At 41.5% G+C, this 23,324-nt stretch overlaps 1 protein-coding gene across 3 annotated transcripts in view; it reads left to right on the top strand.

Annotated features, from left to right (window-relative positions):
- Positions 1 to 23,324, top strand: part of NAV2 (neuron navigator 2) — a 421,304-nt gene that overhangs the window by 343,555 nt on the left and 54,425 nt on the right. For all 3 annotated transcript variants that reach the window (XM_075048237.1, XM_075048236.1, XM_075048235.1), the window contains one exon: positions 21,452 to 21,590. In XM_075048237.1, the coding sequence (XP_074904338.1) occupies positions 21,452 to 21,590 (139 nt within the window). The remainder of the gene's footprint in view (positions 1 to 21,451; positions 21,591 to 23,324) is intronic.

The following is a 23,324-nucleotide window of genomic DNA, read 5'->3' as shown; positions in this document are numbered from 1 at the left end:
TCTCTCTGGCACTTGCTGACTTGTAAACTAGTCTCTGGGAAGTCTGTCCTTTGTGTCTTTAAAAATCTGTACGAACCAAAGCACAATCACGCATTAGAGGGAAAGTGGTGAGAATAACTAAAGAGGGGTTTTCCAGATAAGTCTTTGTTTATTTCATCATTAGTACTGAAGGCAAGGACTTTCCTCGTAGTTTGTTAGGTGTGCCTGTTAGGATGCAAAATATGAATGCTTGCATTAATCTAACTAGTAATCTGTTTTGGTTTTTTGTTTTCTTTTCGGGAGGGGGGATACGTCTAGCGATTTTGATCCTTTCGTCCTATCATCCCTTGTGAAGTTCACTTCATTAAAGTCTCTAAACAAAGATATCCAATGACCGCTCCTTAATTCCAGAGGAATTCACTGAAATAGAGCTGTCTTTATCAGTACTACTTTATGCTAAGTCTCTGATAGCCAAGTGAGACACCGTTTCACAGCTCAGCCTTAACAAGATGGCCGCATTCTGCCAACGTTGAAATAGGACAGAGAGAGGAGAGGCTGGTTTAAAATTATTTTCATTTCATTATTACACTGGGATAAAACAGAAAATAAGGGTTTGGGGTTTGTTCTTGTTTTTCTCTTACAGAGTAGTGATGCAGTGATTAACATTCTAATGTAAAAAGTCAAGTTGAGGTCTCTGCTCTGCCTGACTGGAGCAGGGATCTCAGTTTTGGCCTGCCCTGTTTGGGTTGTTTCTTTAAGAATATTTCTCTCTGTCTCTCCTGCCAAATTATTTGCTGGAAATAATATCAACACAAGATACTGAAAGGTGTTAATTGGACTCTTGGCTATTGTGGAGCTATCAGGTCACGGAAGTGGGATGGAAAGAATGAAGGTTGAAGTCCTTGAACTCCCACATCCCCCCCAGATGATTTAACTATAAAAATTAACAAAGGGTCCAAGGGAGTCTTCTTACTGTTGTGAAGAGTTACTTTTTTAATAAACCAACAGGATATGTAATGATATTTAATCAAAAAATTCCAAACCACCTCTAAACCATTGCTGTAGCAGTAGTAGAACTGGCAGTTTGAGAGGTTTATCTAAAGGTTGCCAGAGGAGAGCGGGGGAGAGAGTGCCTTGAAATCTCTTTTTAACAAAATAAATTTCTGACTGGATTCCCGTTACTGCTTTTAAGCTGCTTTTGTGTCACCGCTGTGGTGTGAAGGTGTTGTGTTTGGTTAGAAGGTAGGCCTACTAAGTTCTCAGGGTCTCAAAGAAAGAATGAGTGGTAGCGAACAAGTTGGGCCGATACGTGTATTACATATGAAAAATGGCATTAACAGAAGGAGTTCCCCAAGTACCAGCCATCATCGTGGCAGAGCAGTGATCCCCCTCTGCAGCAGATCTGTCTCCTGCAGTCAAATAGGAGTCATAAAAAGAAAAAAAAAATCCCGTCATGCCAGGATGTATCAAAATGTGTATTTACAGACAAATTCAGTTCTGATATTTGCCTTCCAATTTGTCCCACACCAATTTTTTCCTCCTCTAGGCCCACCTGAGGCTTCTTGAACCAGTTCTGTTGCTTTTGTGCAGCAGGTCCCAGCCTTCGACTTCAAAGTTTCCACCTAAATTTGTTTTCCCTTTCCTTTTCTTTTTTTTCCACTTGCTCTCCGCATACAGTCTCAGCTTCCCTTCTAGACTTATTGCCCCTGTTCTTCAGGGCCCTCCAGAACCAAATAAAAAATTTATATTGCAAGGCAAGGTTTCCCAGGGAAGATCGATATAATTTAATAGTAAAATCATGTATATTGTCTAATGATACTCAGAAGTTGTTGTGCTATTTTTAACTGGGACCAAAGTCTATCCTTAGGTTGGCATGCAGCTTGGAAAACTTCAGGCCAAACAGCTCAATTTTGGCAAAATGATAAATAATTGAAATCATTCCCCTTGCTAATTATTTCATTACTGTAACGCAGCCATCTCTGAAGCCGAGGGTGTAGCCTCAGAGAGAACAAAGATGCGGCACAAAACCCAGCAGGGCTGGGGCTGGGGAAGGAATTACTGGGCAAGGAAGAGTTTTGCAAGTTTTTGCTCTTAACAAAAATGCTAGGAAAGGTTAAAGAGTCTTGCAGAGACCCTGGGACCTCAAGACTTCTGCAGGGTAGGGAGTGGAGCGAGGAAACAAGTGCCAGCACCAGCGATACAGACCTCGCAGCAGACAGGGCTAACAGAACTCATCCAGCGAGAAAGCTTTGCTCAGACAGATCTAGCGAGGAAAAAAAGGTAAAATTGTGCTTTCCTGTTACATTTCATGGCTGGAATGATTAAAAGGTTAAATTCATCTGACAAGGATGGCATGACTTTTCAAAGGTTTATGACTGCCCCAGTTGAGCTTTTGTTGTCTCCCACTTTATTCCCATTTTATTCCTTTAAAAAAAAAAAAAAAGCAGCCTATCTGCTTTTAACTTGTTATCAGTTAAGAATTAGAGAGAGATAATGTAGGTGAGGTTGCATATATTAACAGATCATTTAAACAGCCTGCAGTTCAGTAATGATGGGGGTGGGAGGGGAATGTAGCACCATAGGAGAGGCTCCGCTGAGCTTTGAACTGGATCAGATGCTTGAGGGCAATTAAACACACAAGATTTCCCCCTTTAAACAAAGGCACAGAAGGGAGTCTCCCTGTTTTCTGTGCTGTTAATCATCAAGAGGAGAGAAGAATGTGTAAAGGAAGAAAGAAAAGATGGTGCTGTTTAAAGGAAGGATGTTTAGACCCCAGCAGGATGCCTGCTTGAGTTGCATCTCAATAAATAATAAGCACTTGTTATGCTAATAGTCACTATTTTCAATAACATGATTTGCATACGGATCATATGCATGTTAATTACACTGTGCACACAGCCAATAATGCACATCTTGGGTTTTGTCCTTAGCACTTTCATTTGTAAAAGGATGCATCACGTTAATGAATATTGCAAAGTTTTGGAGTGCAAATAAATAGCTAATACAATGAAGAGCAGCATACCGACCTTGATAGACCCTGAAGATAACCACGCATACCAGAGACACGCGTAGGGAAGAAGCCCGGGATTAGTGTCACTTCTGGCACTGACAACATCTGTCCTCGCACCTGATTATAATGAAAATAACATGAAACAAAAGGGCGCGCGAATGCATGATAATGCAATGATGCGTGATAATAATTAACCCCGTGTTGGCTAATTACTGGGTGCATGCTGGTGCATATTGCTGTGCCTTAGCACAAAGTTTAGTGGTTTTATACTGACTTCATGCCACCTGGGGGAGGACGGGTGAGACCTGGCTCTGGGGAGAGGTAGAAGAGCGTGGGGAGAGTTACTCCCTGAAAAGTTTTCGAACACCCGAATCAGAGCCACGTTTATATTAGATCTGTGCTTTGCATCTTGCGACCGTGGTATTTCTGACCAGTAGGAAGACTGGGCTTTTGGTGAGCTGGCTCTGAAGGGCATCTCCACGTATTCTTTTGTCTCTTCCCCCCTTTCCCACGCATTTTCTGGATGCCTAGCGTTTCTCATTTCATTATGTCGAATAGAAAGTTCCCACTTGTCCTCCTGACCTACTAACTTAAATGAGTACGACGAGTAGAAATTGGCCCATTGGATGAGAGTGCCTGGCGGTAGAAATGAGTGACGCCCTATAAAACGTAATGATGTGACAGCTGAGGTTGTGTCATGCTGAATCTGCATTGCATCCAGACCCGCTTTAGTATCTTCAGACGTGCATCTGTAAAGCATAATGCAGCACCAGTTCAGGAATCTCTGAACCATGTTTCGTAACCCCGTGTAGCTATGCCTTCTGTATTTATAGCTGTACTGATTTTTTCTGATAGGATTTTGACACCACTGAGCTCTGCTTTCAGCTTATTACTTACAATGAAATAAAAAAAAAAAAAAACCCAAGCCCATAGTATCTTGGGAAAAGATCTAAGAGTTGTTATCTGGCATTCCAGACTAAATATTTAACATAGTTCATAAGGTTTATAATAGAAATATTTACCTGTTAGGAAACTGTAAGAATATAATTTACAAGTTATTACCAGATTAATTTTTCAGGTATCAGATAACGATATTGGATATCAGATAATCTGGGCCCTAGAAGGCACAGATGTTTGGAATTAGTAGTTCAGTTTCAAAAGAAAATAACTGTTAAATGCAATAGCTCACCACATCAATATTCGGTTGTTATGCACCCACTAAACTTTGCTGTTCCTTCTGCAGACCCTCTGCTTCCCAAGCCACACGCTCTTCTGCACTGGAATTGCAGCAATCCACCGTGTTTACGTTAACCTTCCTCCCTGGTGTGGAAACCGTGAACTGGATTTGCCCCGTCGTGTACTAGTTGCAATCTCTGCTTCGAGTAGCTTGCTGTGGGGAGGAAGCCTTATGTTCCTCACCGGTGGGCTCATGGTCCCTACCGTTGTTCTGAGGTAGCTTCTGCCGAGCATCTGTGAAAGGACAGATTTGGGTAGCGTTGAGCTACCAGAGCCGTTGTTGAGGAGCACGGGCAGCCATGGCAAAGCCAATTGGTACCTTGCAGAGTCTAAACGACGTGTCGACTGCCATCTTGTCCTTCTGGTCGAATAAAAGCAGAACATTTCACCCTTAGAGGCTTTCTGGGTTTGTAAGGAAGGAAGGGTGTTTTCCCTCTAGGTGAATAATTTTTGAGCAATGGAAAATAAGTTTTCGGTTTACTGACGTTGCAGATAAAATGTTGACCTTTTGGTAAGAGCAAGTCTGCCGGCTGAAATTTCCTCCTGTCAAGCTTCCATAAAGCTGATATGTTAGCTACCTGAAATGCATGCTGCAATACTCTAATCCGGAGGATCATCAGTCTTTTCAGGTGATCTACAGATACAATTTTATTAGGGCTAGTGAAGGTCAGAAGTTCAAGTGGGCAAGTTGGGATTGCCACAAGTGTTCGCGAGATAAGGAGTTTCATGGAGGGCATACTTCTCATCAGCCGCAATTTTCAAGTACTAGTTTAAATTCAGTGTTTTATCTGACAAGCTTGGGGTTTTCTTACTGCTTAATTAAGAATTTCTACCTCTAAATGAGCAAAAAATACTGAGTCCGTAAGAGTTGCGGGCATTATTCACAAAAATATAAAACGTAGAGCCAAGAAAGATTTTTTGTTTAAAAATACACACTAGCTGTCTTGTAGATAAGCGGTTTGGTTCCATTACCTTTTGTGTTAGGAAGATTGTAAATTTAAAGAAAACTTAGTGGTTTTCTTAACCAGGCATAGGTAACAGTGGCAGGGAGGAGAAATGTCTGAAGTTCTATATTGCATTAACTGTCTACTGTGAATTTGGAAATGGCAAATTAGTCTATTTGACAGACAGTACCAGTAAGAATAAGAAAAAAGCAATTCACGTGGGAAAGCGTGCTCGAAAGGGTGGAAAGATTTTGCAAGGTAATCTGAGGGAGGCATGTCTTTTGGCTCGGATACAATCTTTGGAACATCCTTGTGTTGTAAGGGTGAAGTAGATCCCTTTGTTTTATTAGAAAAATGCAGATGGAGTCTCAAAATAAAGGAAAATTAATTTTTGTTGAAGTTGAGAGTTTGCATCTTTGTTCTTTGCTCATTACTCAGTTGAAGTGTTTGTGTGGTTTGAATGTTTATAGACTCAGTAATACAGAGGATTTGCAAACATTAAAGATCAAGCTATAATGATGCTAGCTCGATTTAATAGTTCTGCGTTAATTAGGATAAATGAGCTTACTTTTCTAGTGGGATGTATTAGCTTTTTAACAGCCACAGCAACAATAAACAACAGTAAACGCAGAGATATATCTGATTAGGGGGAGGCCGAAGCAATTAAGATGGGCAAACTCTATTGATCATAACTGAACCGGGTTTGACTAAGATACATGTAGTTGACAGCAGTGCTTTTACAGTGGGTGCCATGAGGATGATTAACGACTGCAATGAGACGATTGATGACGGCTATTGATTAAGCACTAATGATTTTAGTATTTTGTTGGGGGTGCGTGGGAGGGTAAATCAAGTTCTATAGGACTTTTCAAAACCATACTACAATTACCAGTAGAGCTGCTTATTCAACCAGAAGTATCTATATGTGTAGTTCTGTAGATACTACGCTTGGCATGTCCTTCTTGGGCCTGAATGTGTCCTGTGACGTAGTCCCCTGGTCCTGCTGGCTGAAACAGAATCTGTAATTCAAATTTTATCTCTTTCTGAGCTGTTCTCTACCTCATTGGCCATAAAGAACTTTGCTCCTCGACTCTAGATTTGTATAGCTTTTTTCATATCTGATGTTTCCGTTCTCTACTATATTGCTTGTTGACAAAGATGTGTTGGAAAGCTCCGAAAACAAACTGTAAATCATACATGGACATCTGTCATATATTCATCCCAAAGCATTTTTTCAGGGTCCTGAGAAGAAAGCAATTGTGCCAGCTACGCTATTTTTATAACTTCGTATGTTAGGGATCAAGCTGTGATCAAAATCTTTATGGTTGCAGAAGACAAGAAAGTCTTATAACAATGTAGAAGTAATCTGTTATTCTATTCAGCAGTTTAGATGGGAAGAATTAAATTTTTCTCCTTGGTCAGTGGTGTGTGTGTCAAAATCTGTGATTGGCAGTGTTACATCCCTTGGAAAGAAGACTGGTTTTTATGGTTTGGAGAAGGACACAAAGAAAACTGCATTTAAAACAACGGGAATGATATTTCATTCCTGTGTTTCACTACATTAACTGTTTGGATTTTAAGATCAGATTTCTTCCATTTTGTATAGACTGTTCTTACCAACAAGCTATTTGCCCTGTTATATATATTTTTGTTTGATTATTTGCTGTATCTGGAAAAAATTAGATAGCATAGAAAACATAGATATGAAAGCATATACATGTGTATGTAGTAAATACATTGACAGCATTTCTCACTGAAGGAGTTTGAGACTTGGTAATGTGTTTAAATTTAGAAACAAATGTTTGGATCATCCGAGTATAACCCCTGGATTTAGCGTTCATTTGGAATTCCTCTCGGATAATAGCGTGCGATCTGCATTGCTGCTCAGCATCCTCCGTTTTTATTGGATTATCTCCAGTTGCCTGCCTTTTTCTTTCTCCACTGCCACTAGAAAGGAGCCGTTTGTGTTTATTCACTCTGATATGCTTATTCATTTGAAGTGGGTCTAGTGAAAAGTATGCCTCACACTTGTGTCAACACAAGTGCTCCATGTAGCCTAGTGGCATTTTTCAAACAATCTTTGAAGCACATACAAAATGTTATAAAACCATTTTTTATCATATATTACACATACATAAATAGTCTGTTCTTCTCCATCAGGCATGCATGTCACCTTGTCAGAGGAAGCTGTGGTTTTCTTTAACGGTCGGTCAATGAAAAGAAATTCCTAGGAGTTAGATGCTAAGTCTGTCTCATGCTATTTTCCTAACGCATTATCAATGCAATAATCGTGAATCTTATTCCAAATCATTAATCTTATCCCATATTTGGCTTTTCTGCGTATGCACAGTCTTTTCAGGGCTGAAATCCCTACTCTTCAAGTCAGGTGAAATTTTGCCATTGACTTAAGCGGCAAGGGACTTGCCAGGGGACTAGCAAAATCTCACCATCTTTCCCTAAATCCGTGAGCGGTCAGTTCCTGTGCCTTGCATATGGATCCATGCAGGAGCGCATACTGATGATTCCCTTTTACTTTCTTCTGTGCGATATTACCTATATGAGTAATTTTAACAAAATCCTAAAGTTTTCTACGCTTCATGCATTCACTTCTAAAAATCAGTAAATCCAGACAGCACCACCATAATATAATTGTTTGCTCTCAGGGAAGTCTCGAAGGCAAGAGAGGACTCTTACCCTCGAGGTTTAAGAGTGCGAAGAAGAGTATTTCACAGCACGTATCCCTCATCAGTCTGCAAACTTAGTGCCTCTTGCGTTCAGCAGATTGAGGGGAATTAAAAAACGGATCTTCATTTTTCCAGACCCGCTTCTGCTGGTTCCCAAGCTCCCTTTGGAACCACAGTGAAAAGCCACAACTTCACAGGGTTGTAGCAGCTAGGGTCTATTTGCTACCATTTCTCCTAATTGTGGGTTTATATTGCTTCCAGTGTTCCTCTGGATTTAATTAGAAATACCTTCCCAGGATTGGCAATTACATATGAATACAAGACGTTGGATTTTTTTTTATTTTTTTTTTTTAAATTTACTTTAACACAAAACATAGTTTGTTTAGGTTGATACACGGAATTGTAGCCCTATAGTGTGATCCATAATAGTTGTAATGGTGCAGCAGTGTTGCTGTGTTTCTGCTTTTATTTTCTCATGCATATATTTAATCAATAAAAGTACTTTAAAAATGTATATTTTTGTTTAATGTGCTCAAGTTAAAAGCATAGAAGTGTGTTCAAAAGCATGTTTGAGTCTGCTCAGAGTGTGTTTTGGCTTTACAAATCTATTTTTTCCTCAATTAATTAAACTTAGTGTTCTTTAGGAGGAAAGAAAGAAAAAGAGGGCTTAAGAAATTACTGTTGAGATTATTTTAAGACACCAGTTTACCCAGTTGTAGTGGAGTCTCTTCCCGGGTGAAATGTGGCAGACACTTCATACCGCACGTTATAAACCAGCTTACACAGACTGGGAAGCGCAGTGTCTGTACAGTCTGTGCTGCTTGTCTTACTTTTATAATCATTGCCGTCATCAAATGCAGACGTTTTATAAGCTCCTAACTGATGTATCTGAGCTAATGAGAAAAAAAAAAATACAAAGGAAATTAACGTATTGCCGTAAACCCCCACTTTTCAGGCATTTTGGTGTTCTCTAAGGGAGAGTTTGAAATGCAGCAAGACTTGTGCTGCTTTAACCTAGAATGCAAACCTGTAATTATGGTTTTGGGCCTTTTCAAATAAGAATCAAACCGCACATTTCTTTGATAAGTCTTTTTTTGTTGCCTACAGTTTTAGCTGAGTTCAGACCACGAACGTGATTCTTACTAAGGTTAATGGGAATAGCACACGAGTGTGGGGAGAAAGAACAAGCTATTGGAGGTGCAATGATTTTATTACGCCGAGTATTAGGACACTTTGCAGCCTTTTCTAAGCAGCTGTTCTTTAGGTAAATTAATACCTGGGGTCTTTTTACTTCTCCCCAACTTAAACTACCATAAAAGAACTTAATGTAAAGCTGTTTGTAGCTTATCTCACCCGATTGCTATGCGAAACTTCTAACACAAACGCTTTTATAAACTGCAGCCATAACACACTAATCTTCTGAACTTCCTGACCCATAAAACTATGATTATTGCTACATGTAAAATTCATCTGGAAATATCCCTCTGTATTTAGTGTTATGGGTATTATGTTGCAAAATCCCTCCTCCTTTGCAGTGTAAGGGCTGCCAGGAAAGCGAAGGACAATGGGGCTGTAGATTGGTGTGCAGGGAGTAATGCTGTACCTTAAGCTTGTGATTTTGGTTTTATTTGGAGCTGGTGATTCAACAGATGGGATCCTCAGATCCTTTTTTTTTCCCTAGGTTACAATTTCAGATTTGATTATTCTTGGAATTAGAATATTTCTGGCTGTTCTTATTTACCATTAAGTTACAAGTCAGTCGCGAATTTCCTATACAGCTCTGTGAGCAGATAATTAAGAAACATCATGTTTGTAGGAGCTATTTTGATGAAGACAGGAAGGATGTTAGAGATTAGAGGAAGCTTTGCTGTTCCAGTTGTAATTCTTTTAAGTATCTGTAATATCTGAGAGTTATCTCTAGTAACTGTTCGGTGATTAAAGTAATGAATGAGGAGCAGTTTACGGGATTTGTTAATAAAGGATACCAGTTAAACTCAGCAGAGGCAAGAAGGGATTAATAATAGTCCTTGGGTATCTTCACCCTCACTTTCGTTAAGGATAATGCACACTTTTGTTTTTAGAAAGCTGTGTGATTCTTGTCTAATCTCCAGCAAAGGTAATGACATCTGCAGCTTTGGATTTATACACATGCACAGCGCGAAGGGGGTGGGTTGACTGCACTCTAGGGTGCAGACATACCGAAAAGCAGAAGAGTCGTGTTTCTATCTTTTATTCACCACCAGACTAACTTAGTATAGATAACCATCCAGTTGCAAAAAAAAAAAAAAAAAAAAAAAACCAAAAAACCGGCCTCTTTTCATTTTAAAACACAAACATTTGTGTTAAATGATGCTTTCCCCAAGCCGCTTTTATTATTAGTATTGTTCTAAATTGCAAGTTGTCACATCCACCAGCCTCTAAATTACCAGTCCTCTGTGTTGCTATAGTAACACCGTGGCCGCTAAAATATAGACTCCGGCGTAGAAAGGCAAGCTCAGACTGCGACTCATTTATTTGAAGGTTTTGGCAGCAGAATAGCTCCACAAAGTCTTTCTTTTATAACCTTTGAATACTGCATTTTAACTCTTTAAACCAAAAATACGGTGTTGTGTGAAAAGATGTGTTTTATTTCAGATAGGGTACCCAAGCCGAACAGAGTTAATAAATACATGGGTATAGTTGACTTTGGACTACTCTTTCCTTCTCTTCTCTTTGGTTTTGGGCCGAACGATCGATGGTTTTCTTGAGGTGAGGCTAAGACGACAGCGCAGTATTGTCTTCTCCACTTTGTCCATCTGAAAGGCTGCCCATCTCCTTTTCATGACGGGATCCCTCATCCGTAGCCTGGACAACCAGGGAAATCTACCCCGGTTGGGTTGTAAATGTAGTTTCTTGCTTAGTGAACAAATCTCTCTGTAATAATGGGAATGGACTTGCGTATTCCCACTTGGCTGGAAGGCAGTGTGTTGGTCAATGCTGGTGACTGTGTCAGCTACAGCAAGACTCAGTGTTTTGTGTGTCCCCATTTAAATAACAAAATGAGATAAATACTATAGGCTCTATCTTGAATTTAATCCCTTCTCCTTTTGTGTTTTACTGTACTTTCATGAGCTCAGACTTCTTTTCCCGATCCGTTTTCTCCATTTTGCGGTCCAATTCCCTGACTTCCAACTGTTTGTCAAGTTCATCTTATTTCCTCACCGTGGCTTCACATCTGATAGAAGTCTGTCTGCAGCCTCAGAACACCCTCCCAGACAGACCTCACCCCCGACCTCAGTTTCCCCATTCCAACTCCTTGTCCCCAGACTCTTCACGCATCTACTCGTAGCTTTTCTCCCACCGGCTCCGTCCTGCTCACAGTGACCTTGAACCAGTCTCTTGGTTCTTCATCCACCCGTGGGCAGCCTGACCTCTCACAATAATCTTCTAGTCCAAGCTCCGGTGCTGCCTTCCGTGCCCAGCTAGTCATGGCTATCCCACACCGCTGTGTTTTCCATTGTCTATGTTATCACTACCATTCCTGTTGTATTTCTCTTTTTGGGGGGTTCTTGTATCGTTTCCTGCTCTGTGCTCATTAGCACACAGGATGCTCCATGAGTGATGATTCCGTGTGGGCTACAAGGGACCAGCTTTCCAGTTCTCACTGTCTTAGAGGTTTTCTAATGTTTACAGGTTATGTTCGTGCAGCAGCTAGCGTAAAGGTAATTAGTGCCTCTAAGCACCGCTACCCACCGTAAAGAGAGCTGGTGTCATTTCACATATTAGAATAAAAAAAAAAATCTCACGTGTACAGCAGAATGCAGAGATCTGGGAAGAATCCTGTCAGAAAATATTTATATTAGGCTAAAATAGGAGTTTTGAATGCTGACCACCATAAATTTTTATCAACCAAATACGTATAAATACCCATTTCTGTTCTACTTGAAATAAGGGAAGTAATAAGCCCCTTACTTTACAACTGTAAATAAGGATTAATGTGTTTAATCCCTACTTGGATAAATCTTACATATCTTGTCCCGGTTTCATAAGGTCTTTATTGGGGATACCAGTGGATAAATTGCTATTTTCAGTACCATTTGTATTGAAAATGTTTTTCTACCCCCCCACAAAAAAAGAATTTTGTATTTTACAGGTATTCCAAATATTTTATATTAAAACATTTGGGCTATGTCTCCTGCTACATTCTCATAAAACTTTAGTCGTTTCAGCAGTCACGTTGTTGAATCCCTCTATAAAAGCAGAGTAGGAAATGCGCTTTTAGAGATTGTAGTCTTTTAGCTGAGATCAAATACTGTCATTTAGTACCTTCAAGTACAGGGTTGCTGACATGAGCTTTTACTTCACACGACACGGTATGTGATCTGGAGGCACCCGGTCTGCCTGCTTCACTGCCATCAGGTTACAGCTTTTCACAGATGACCTAGTCCCAGCAGAAAGTCTTGACCTCTCACTTTTTCAGCACTTCAGAGGTTAATTTTGTTGAGGGATCAGATTTCTTTCTAGGGGAAGTTTCTGATGATCACCTTCCAGCTAGGCTTTACTTTCCAGTGTCTTTCAGAGCTGCTGAACGTTGAGGGCTCTGTTGGAAAACAGCCTTGCTCCAATTTTTTTTCAACTCTCTTCCTAGATAGTCAAGTTAGAAGCTGTTTTATTTAGGGGGGTGTTGGATGGTAGCCTAATGAAGGTATCAACCTGCAAAATAAATCTAAGCCCCTTTGCTGGAATTCTTCATGGGCAGCAAGGTGGAGAAGTGCTTTGGCCTGGGAATATTGCAAGGTAAGAGATTTTCTGCACTTTTGAAAGCGTGGAAGTACGTTGCGTTATGCCTTTGTGTGAGCAGGTTTAGCTTTGTAAATGCTGGCAGCAACGGAAACACCTCAGATGATGGAGTAAATCTGGGAAGTTTTCTCCCTGCACTATTTCATTTGAATCGCTGTATGCTACATGAAATCAATATATTTTTAGCAGATTACAGATATTTGACTAACATAATAGGAAATTCCCCACGTGAGAACTGACAGCTATTACTGTATTTGTTTTTTCTGGCTGAACTTCAGGATTCTGGGAGGTTTATCGATAATTACTAGCGTCTCATAGGTTGCAATCGAAGCGCTTATCTTTCCACTAGTGTTACGGGCTTTTCGCCTCAGAAAACTGTGAGGCTTTGTTCTATTTTAGCACTCTAAGTTTGCTTTCTGTGCAAAGGAGGAACCTCTATGGGAATGAGCTCACTGTGAAGGGAAACAAAGGCGTGCGTGAGGCTTTCAGGCCAAATCACAGCCCGGAGTGCACTTGCTTTTTAGGACATAATACGCAAGTTCTTATTCTCACTGCTGTGCAAATTTGTCTGTGTAAAGTTAGAAGATCTTTTTCCTTTTACAGTTTCTTTCAAATAAGCCTAATTTTAAAGGCTGGCATAAACCAGGAGTTACAGGTACTACTTAGGATATTGCAGTTTTGTTAGGAAAAAAACAGCTTTCAGAAGTGGTAGTAGCTGACATCTTCCACACATCCCCATATCACAAAGAATAAAGTATTTCACTTGATTATGTTTCTGTCTGTTCTATAAATCACCGGCATGATAACGGTGGGTGTTTTTCAGTGGTTTGGCTTCCTGAGGGACAGTGCTGTGCCCTGCGATCAAATTAACACCTTTTATTGCCAAGTTCAGCTTTATTTTAAGACATATGTCAGCAGGCTGTAATGCGTTCGGGAAGACAAATTTTGTGGGTTTCTCCATTTTTTTTTTCTGCTGGGAGAAGAGTGTGCAAGCGTATGCATTATCTTTGTCTCCGTGTCCTTAGCTGCAGCTGATACTGCTGTGTGAGAGAGGAGCAGTTGTCATGTGTGAAATCTGTGTTTTGCTGTGCACAGGTTTTTGCCTTGATCACTTTATGTAGAAGCTTTACAGTGTATTCTGAGTGAGGAAGAACTTCAACGGTGACTGAGAATGGCTTCAATTCTTCAGGCATATATATCACTTCTTCATTTTGTGCCTGCATGTTTCTTGCTTGGGGTTACAGCCCGCAGACCTTAAAAGTTTTGCATTGGTGTCACTAGTGGAGTTACGGTGTCAGGAGGGATTAAAACCAGACTGGGAAGCGAAGGAGCCGTATTCTACCTGCCAGCTGCTGGAAGTTTGGGCTCTGTGGGTGTGTTTCCCTGGGCGAGGCTGCCCAGTGGTCCCAGTTGACCGTTTGTGCTGGGGGAGCGGGTGGGCAAGTGGCCCTGGCCGTGGGGCAAGCGGCCGCAGGGGCAGGTGGGTCCAGCCCCGCCAATCTTTCAAAAGCACCCCCAGCAGCAGGGAATTTCAATGCATCTTGCATAGTGTTGTTTCCACGCTACCCTTCGTTCCTTTCCTTCCGTGTTTTAGTTACGTCAGTCCTGTAAGAATTTAGCTCATCTATTCTTTTTCTTGTGTTTAAGCCCGTTTTTATTGTGTATTGGAGCCTTTGGTGAAGCAGGCTGCCAGGTACCAGTAAGTGCTGGTGAGCTGCTGAGCTCTCACCAGTTCAGTCCAGTGCTGGAGGAGCGTGCAGGTAGGAGATGGGTGTCAGAAACCATGTCAGTGTTTTCAGTGAGCGCCGCCCCTTCTTTAAGTCGTAACTTTAAATAGTGCCTTTGTACGAGGAGGTGACGTGATCCCAAAGGTCTCTGCTTTTGGGGGAGAAGAAAGTATAAACTGGGAAGTAAGGCAGGGGAAAGAAAGAGGCACAATTTGGTGTTTGGTTGTCATAACTCTCCATCCCCCGGGCAGGGCACCTTCTCCGCCTGCCTGGAGGAGGGAGGTGTTTGGGCTGGGGCTTGGCCAAGAGGGAGGAGAAGGCATATGGCAGTGGTGATCCACATCTCCATCCTTGCCAGGGAACTCCTCCCCGGTCCCTCGCTCCAGGGCGGGCGCAGGGAGCTGGGACAGTCTGTTGCAGCATCCCCAGCAGCTTTGGCTCGACCTCGGTGGATTTGTTCAGTCCCATCGGTGTCACATGCAGGCTGTACGGTTTACGGGGATTTATTTTCTGGAGAGCACCTTGTACGTAAACAAGGATTTCTGACTTGCACTAGAAGACTTTTCTCAGCGCTTCTTACTGTCTTGGAAACAAAGGCATAACAAACAAAGCATCTTTTTTTACCTAGTAACAACTAAGATTTAACGCTGGCCTTATAGCGATATGAAGACACTGATTTTCTTTCCAGCTTTCACTGGTGCAAATCAGTTGGAGTCAATGGAGTCACACCGAGGCGATCAGGGATGAGTATCGATCCCGTGGCCTTCAAAGCAGGGAGGCGAGGGTGCCACTGGCCGCGGGGGTCCTCTGTGCACCCAGTGTAGGGCAGGTCTAGAAACTGCTTTATAAACTCAGTAAGTCTTCAGACAGAACAGTAGATGGGGAACACCAAAAATACGGTTTCTAGGTCGTGAGTCCAGGAAAAAGGGGTTTGTAGCTGGTTGGAGCACTCTACACTAAATTTTTCAGACCTAGCTGGGAGTTCGCGTTCTTCCAGCACTTGGGTCAAAGGCGATGCCTTGCTCTGGTTTCTCGCCTCCCCCCCCCCCCCGAGGCTGTGCAATGCCAGAGGAACCATTGTCGTGAACAATGGCCAAAAAAACGAGTTCCACCAGTCAACCTTTTTGCAACTGAATAGAGTTGTGCCGGCTGCTGCATTTAGTGACTCTAGGCAGCGAAGGACTGAAGGGTCTCTGTGTGCAGGTGGAGAAGGTGCCATTGGAATTTCTGCTTTAGAGCAGGAGACGATGAGTTCCGTAGAAAGTCCGATTGCGTTCATGAAGCTTTAGAGTGTTTCAAAGGGTAAACTGCCTGAGATTAGCTGGGTTTAGCAGCTCCTACATGTGCGTGCTCAGCTGTGTTCACTTCAAGTTTGACAATGGCTTGGTCAAATGCCTGGTCAGATTTTAAGGGACAAAATAAAATCCAGTGTTATTTTTATAAGGTTATTAGCACCGATATAAAAAGATTAAATGAGAAGAGCATGTGCAGTTTCTTAGCTTCTACAAATCTTTCCTTACCCCCCGTTTTTCAACACTAGTTGATACTTTTCTTCTGTGAGTTATTCTCTTTTACAAATAGGTATTTTAAATGTAAATCCTGAAACCTTATCTTGGATGAATTCTAAACAGAGTTTGACAGAGAGCTGCATTTCAGCTTGTTGGCGGTAAACCGAATAGTCACTGAACATGAAAACGGTCTGAATAGCTCACAGCACACTTACAGCAGTTTAACTCTGCACCAAAAAAATGTTATTAAAAGGATTAGATTCTGCTCCAGAAAGAACAGCTGGAAATGGTCTGTATTCATTTTGCCTGGTTTACTTTTTACTTTTTCATGGTCTGGCTTTACAAAGTGTTTCAAGGTAACGGTCCTGTCCCTGGGCTCCACCTTTTGGTTAGAAACAAAGTGGTTTATTTTGAAATATCTGTGATGAGATCTAATAAGAAGAGAGTAACTGAAGACATGGGGGGGTGGTGATTAATAACCACGTAAAACACATTAATTAAATTCACTTCTCTCGAAGTAGATTTCCAGCCATTCTTTTGCAAACAGTTATTTGTCACCTTTTGTAACAATTTGAAAGGGAAACCATGCAAGGGTCTGTAAATGGTTTTTGGATTTCTGACACAGTGATGTCAGTATTGTAGGAAATCCCAGAAGAAAACAGTGGAAATCACAGTATTTCGTATCTCGCTTTATAGCACATTTACATTTTTCTGGCTTTTTTATTTTTCTATTTAATTCTTTGAAGATGCTGTGAAGTTTCAATCATTTTACACCTTGACTTTTTTTTTTTTGTTGGGTTTTATTTGTTCTCCTATCAACTCATAAATAGTTAAATTTTTAGGTAGAAGAGGATAATTACCATGTTTCCACTTGAACTATTGTAGAGCCCCAAGGTCCTGTCTTGGACAAATGTATTTTTCAGCAGCTCATTGTAATTTTGGTTTTGACTGAAGATCCAGCAAAGTTAAAATCCACACCCATCCGTAGAGAAGGGTGCATTTTCCGCTTTAACAATGGCTTTATTTAGTAGTGGTTTAATGACTTCTTTGCTTTGGACTTGAAAAGGGGGAAGATTTCTGCAGCGAGGGGGGCTGTCCTGGGGTTTGCAGGATGGTTTCGTGTGCTGTGCTGTCCAAGTTGACAAAGAAGAGCCAATTCCGTTGATGATGATTATGCAAGATGGAAAAGTGCTGATAGACTGTGGAAAAATACAAGTCTGAGCCTAACCGCTTTGCAAACCTGTTTCAAAAAGCAGCTTTGAGGAGTTGACCTGGTGCTGTATGTGGGCGATCTAGAGTAGCAACATCGTTAGTCGCGTTAGGGCGAGCGGGCTGAGATGGGGAGGGAGAGGAGGGTGCTTCGGGTGCTCGGTTTCATAGAGAGCAGGAGGCAGCTTTGTGGGAGTTTTTAAGTGATGGCGGTGATGGGTTTTAAGTGGGTGGTTGTGTAGTTTTCATATAGAATACACTTTTAACATTTTTTTTTGTAATTTTCAGTAATCAAAGTAAAGTTTCAGGTGATTGATCAAATAGAGAAAGGAAAGCCCAAACATTTCAGCTTCAGGTTATGGTTGAGTAGACTTTTGCTGACATCAGAAATTATTAATTGCACCAGCTAAATTACAAAGATGTTATCTTGGCTCTGGGAGCCAAGAACAGTGTAATTAGGGCTGTTAGATTCCCCATTCTGCTTCCTTGCTTTTGACTTGAACCATCGAGGCATTGGATCAAGGTAAAAGTGAACTAATTTATGTGGAGGGCTTGGGGTTGTTTCAAGAGCAATGTGAAACAGAGATACCTCAATTTGTTAACAGATGCTGTCCTCTCGAGAAGCTGCAGTCTTCACCCACGTGCAGATACGGACACGGAGTGGCGTGTCCTATATTGCTGGATATTACACCAAATACGGTGTCGTGGGCTTCTTGGGGGGAAGAGCTTTTAGTGTAATGCATCATTGACAGCAGGGTAAACAGTATATGTGCTTTAATTGCATTACTTTTTTAGCAGACTATGTTGTATGCTTTTAAAATTGCTTGCACTGGCATCTAAGTTACAGACTTCAGTGAATTCTACAGGCATCTCACTTCCATTAAAACTGTCCCTAGCGTCACTCCAAACAACAGCGTCAATAATGGTTTATGTAGGTTTTCAAAATTATTTTCAATTTCTTAAGATGTTGTGTTTTCTTGTTCTCTTACATCCTATTGTTCTTCTAGCTAGAGACTGACCACTCCCACCCTGCTACCAAAGTGGTTTTTCTAAATAAAGCTAAACCTGAGATGTCTAGTTTTAGCTGACACAGCACCTTACCTTGTCAGAACAGCCGTGCGCATCGGTACCATGGCTTGGTGTCATCAGCGCGCCCACAAGAGCTGTGTTGCTTAGCTTCTGGCAGCCAAAATGCTAGACCTCTATCTTTGGACCTCAGAATAGCTAATCTATTTTAATTGAGTAACAGATTAGTAAACCTGAAAATACAGAGTTTGTGTTGCTCATACTTTCCATCAGAACTTAAAAGACTAAAAGGCCGGGATATATTTAAGGGGAAGCCACAGCTATCAATGTATTCAGGTGCATGTTTCTACCTTTGTCCTCAGGCACGTGTCCCAGTTCAGAAGGGCACTCAAATGTTTCCATAATGCCTTAGATTGCCCAACTGAAGTCAACAGGACTGGCTGATGCCAGTAAAACTACTTATGATTAACATTAGATGCATTCTTTACATGCTGATGAACTGGGGCCTGTGACAGTTTAAGAATGGCTAATGGTTGGAAGGGGAATGTTTCTGTACATTACAGATGGAACCGAGTCCCACAGAAGAAGATTATTGCACTGGGGGGTGGGCGTTGCCATATCTCCATAAGAAGGAAATTAAACTGTGAAACATGGACAACATTGGCATTGCTGATATTATTTTTAGTGGGATTTTATTATAGGTTCAGAAATAGAAAATATGTTAGTTGCTACACAGAACTTTGGAAAATCAGGAGCGTATTCTTTTATGCAGTTATTTTAATAATTGTTTTGTAACCTTATTTATAGACTTATAAAATCTAGGAATTGTAATCGATTTCTGTTACACATTTTGAAATAGAAGTAAATATCAGTTATAGGGCCTGTTTTTAAAAACTGGAATTTAGAAGTAATATAACTTTCAATATTTTGCATTATAATATTTAACTGCCTACTCTAAAAAAAAAAAGTGCTTCAGAGAAGTCTTTCAGTTCTTTTCCAAGTTTTCAATTTCTCCATACTAGGCACTGGGGGGGGCGGGGCGGGGGATATTTTCCCCTGCCAGTTACATCCCATGGATTTCTTTGTATGGTCAGCACATCTTTCATTCAGTTATGCTGAGGAAGACTTTGGAAAATAGCAAAGAAAACTGTTGTGTTGAATCTGGCTGGCTGGCTTGCTCAGACTCAGTGGGTCTCGCATTGTGTAGGGGGTTTCATTTTAACATGTACTTCTGTTTTGTATTACAGCGGATTCCTCTTTAAAAATATCCAGGTGAAGGCAAATCTAGGGAAAAAAAATTACATCTTTCCTTTAAATTGTAGCATCACCACCACTGTGGGCTATAGCTATATCAGGAGAGCTGGAGTGTCTGTGAATTTATCAAATAGTGTTTGGAAAATCTTTCTGCAAAGCCAGGGCCCTGCCTGTAACCGGGACGCTCCTGGAAGTCAATCAGAACTGGCAGGAGTGTGTTTTGGAGGACAAAAAGAGGACACCGGACGAAGGGCCACCTCAAGGCTCCCTGAATCGCAGACTGCAGCAGGGGCCAGCGGTTGGTCCCGGTGTCTGTCCCTCTCCCTCCTCATCCTCTGCCAGCAGAGCAGCCTGGCTGAGCTCTCCCAAATTTCCCGAAGGCAAAATTAATCCGGCGCGCGGAAACCGTTGATCCGAGCTTCCTAGCTGGCCTCGTCTGCAGCGATACGGGGAGAATTGTCATGGGGAGAATTGGCACAAATGACGGTGCTGGCAGATTGATGAGGACCGTAAGTGGGAACAAAGCAGCAGCAAAGAGCGGCTGCGAGCGATAACCCTTTCTGCGGGCGCGCAGAGGAGTGTTTCCCCGTGGCCACTGCTGCTCCTGCGGTTCCGCAAATGGTGCTGCTGGGTTTAGCTGTGCTCAGTTCCCTGGAAGGCCTTAGGTAGAGGCGGGTGAACAAAATACTCCCAAGTAAGCAAAAAGCAATTAAAAATTATGAAAGCATCATTAAAACCCGTACAGGTAGCTGTTTTGTAGTGCTAAGCAAGAAAAAAGAAATGCTTTTCATTTCAAAGTTGCCAAAGGTTATACAGTGAGGCTATATAGTAAGTCAGTGGTGAAGCTATGAATAAAATTCGAGAAACCAGACCTAAATTGCCTTTCTTCACATAGTTCAATTACACAACACGCAGTTCCATTTTAAATGCATATATCAAATGATCGGTATATCAATTTGTGAATGGCTTTCACTCTCTGATCAAAAAACTACCTGCAATCTCTTTGTTACAAGTTTGTAAAGCAAACAGAAATGCAATAGGGAAGAGAGTCTGGAGCTCCCAAAATCTGAGGCTGTGGTTGTAAATAGCTAGAGAACTGCCAGGAGATAAGCTCTCACCATTAGCTTTCGCAAATGGTCTGTGAAATACGTATTTATGCATTTCCAGCAGCAGTTATCCATCAGTGGACTGAAATGTCTTCACAGAGCTACTTAGAGGACAGTGTTTCAATCCCAGCTTTATTGTTCTTGGAGATGGAGCCCTTGTAAACCGGTTTATAAATCTCTTCCTTAAGCAGCTTATTTTTACAGGTGTTTTAGGAGTGGAGCATCTGGCTTGACTTTTGGATCGTTTTGATTCTGTCTGTTCTAACACTCAAATCGCTTCAGGCGTGGACGTTTTTTGTTGGTGCTTTCTGTGTCCTAAACCTCCAGTTACGCGTTTCTCATTTACTAGAAAATGTTGAAGCTCTCACATGCTGGAAGAAGGTAGTCCTGAACAGCAAGCTGTTAACAGATCTCCTTGAAAAGGATGTGTGGTAGAGCTCAGGAGGGTTATGTACCCTCCGAACAACTAAACTTTCAATTACTAGAAATTTCTGAGACCGGTGATGCTGTTGATGGTAGATCCAGGTCATTGCCCAGGTCTATGTAACAACCAGGTATGCAAGATTGCTTCAAGGTGAATTTTTTCCTTGCGTTTAAGCTCCATCTCTGCTTAGCGAGTCAGTGCCATGCCTACCTGGAGATGCCGCCGTACCACCACCTTCCCGGGCTCTGGAACTGCAGGGATAAATTTCAAGGGCCACTCGAAAGTTTGTCTACTCGTACAGACTTTCGGTTGAGTCAGGAAGAGTTGCATCATTGGTGCTATTGGCTTAAGGATGGTATACGTTAGGCTTTGTGGCAACCGTATAGTGGATGAGCTGTATGAATTTAGACTTGAAGTGCAAAGAAGATAACTTAGGGAAACGAGCAGACCATTTTCATTTGGCAACTGCAAGTAGGACAAGGCATGTAGAAATAATACTTTTCCTTTTGAATGATGTTCTGTCTTCTGACCCTTGTTTTCTACCTTTGTTGTGCTTTTTCTCCAGCTGGGATGACAGCAGCTCTGTCAGCAGTGGGATCAGTGACACCATAGATAATCTCAGTACCGATGACATTAACACTAGCTCCTCTATCAGCTCCTATGCCAACACACCTGCCTCCTCCCGCAAAAACTTAGATGCACAGGTAAGATTTCTGGCTTAGACAAGCAACGTTGATATTTATTATTTTCTCTGTGCAATAGGTATAATTGTTTTAAGTTGGATGAACTTGAACACACAGAGAGCCTTCGTTACGGACAGTATCACTGAAAAGGCAATGTCGAGCAGTAGTAACCGCCTTATCGTATGTGGCAATTAGGAATATTTCCTCTCTGCGTGGAATCCGTGGCATCTCTGCTGCGGTGGTGTGGCAACAAATGGCTTCTGCCTTCCTAGCCACAGTGCTGTACAGAAAACATGCATCAGTGGGTGGGATATTTTATTATTTTTTTTTTAGCTCTAGAAAAGGTATTATGTTTTTTCTTAAATAATAGAATTTAATTAAGTCAACATGAAAGTTTGAAGATTATTTACACTTCCATCGGAAATGTAAGCGTCCTAGGCAAATGAAATAGATTATTTTAAACTTCCGGGGCTGCGTGTTACTGCAGGCTTTCTATTTTTGGCAGCATTTCATAGGAGGATAAATTTTACATCCATCGGCAGCATAAGTGTACATTTTGTGCTCAGACACCACACATCCAAAGAGGATAAAACAAGTGAAGGTATCCAACAGTTTTTCATTCATCAGTTAGACTACATAATACAGAGGTTTGCAGTAATATGAACTGCTTTTTCCCCCGGTTATATAGAATTTGGTTTGGAAAAGTGCCGGACTAAGAAGTCCAGCTTTGCTTTTTGTACACCCGCCTGCTCAAGGGACTCGGGTGTTGGGTGTCAAAGCAACCGGGATGCAGTGACTTGGCATTGCGGCAGGTAGAGGAGAGGGATGTAGGTACGACCTTCTCCTCTGTTTCTTTCCTCTTTATTCTTCTCCAGTCCTTTTCATGACTGGACCCTCAATCTGTGTTTAAATATCAGTTTTAATCTAGACTTGTGGTTGCTGTGAAGTGTTACTCTGCCTGCAAGACGGTGGTGCAAGCATATATTAGTCTTTGTTCCCTTGCCACGAAGTGCATATTTGAGCCTACATTAAAGATTTCCAGTTAGCCTCTGGTTGTGTATCAGCGACTGCATGTGTGCTTGAAACTGCTAATACAAGTCCCATACAAGTTGAGAGGAGTTAAGATCTATCAAGTGTGTTTTTCAGTACGTAACAGAGAGAGCAACATAGACAACTGGAAGTATTTTTTGACAATTGTTACTGTCTCAGCGTTGTAATACTGTTGGAAAAAAAGGAAGAAGAAGGGAGACGTGACTAAACGTTAACCTAAGGGAAAAAAAATAGAAACTCATTTGACTTCTATCTTCCGATGGAATCAGGTTCTTGGAAGCACCTCTGAGAGATCAAAATCTGTGTTGACGAACTCCTCTTCCCCCTCCACAACTATTACAGCATCCAAGAGAGAGCAGAGATACACCAGAAGAAAAGCAACTGACTCTTGTACAGGCAGTGGAGCGTAGTTGTTAGCAAAGGAAGCTGGGAGCCAAGACGTACAAGTTGTGTTTGCAGTTTTTGGATGTGCGTCCGTGACCTGCTTCTCTCCTCGGTTTTCATGGCTGAGAATATTTATTCTAGGTATTACTCTTACCTGCAAATTATTGTCCATAAAATACTTCGTTTTCATTTGAACAGAATATCCTAATCTTGTCATCCAAGAGAAGGAAAATAACTCAGAGTGATGGAACCAGGCGTAGCTTGCAGGGTTGATTTTTTGCTGCCCAGAGCTCATGACGCAGTGAATGCTGCATATATCCC

Source organism: Buteo buteo, chromosome 16, assembly GCF_964188355.1.
Source record: "Buteo buteo chromosome 16, bButBut1.hap1.1, whole genome shotgun sequence".
Taxonomy (NCBI): domain Eukaryota; kingdom Metazoa; phylum Chordata; class Aves; order Accipitriformes; family Accipitridae; genus Buteo; species Buteo buteo.
The sequence above is the reverse complement of the archived record's forward strand: the minus strand, read 5'-3'. Positions and strand labels throughout refer to the sequence as shown.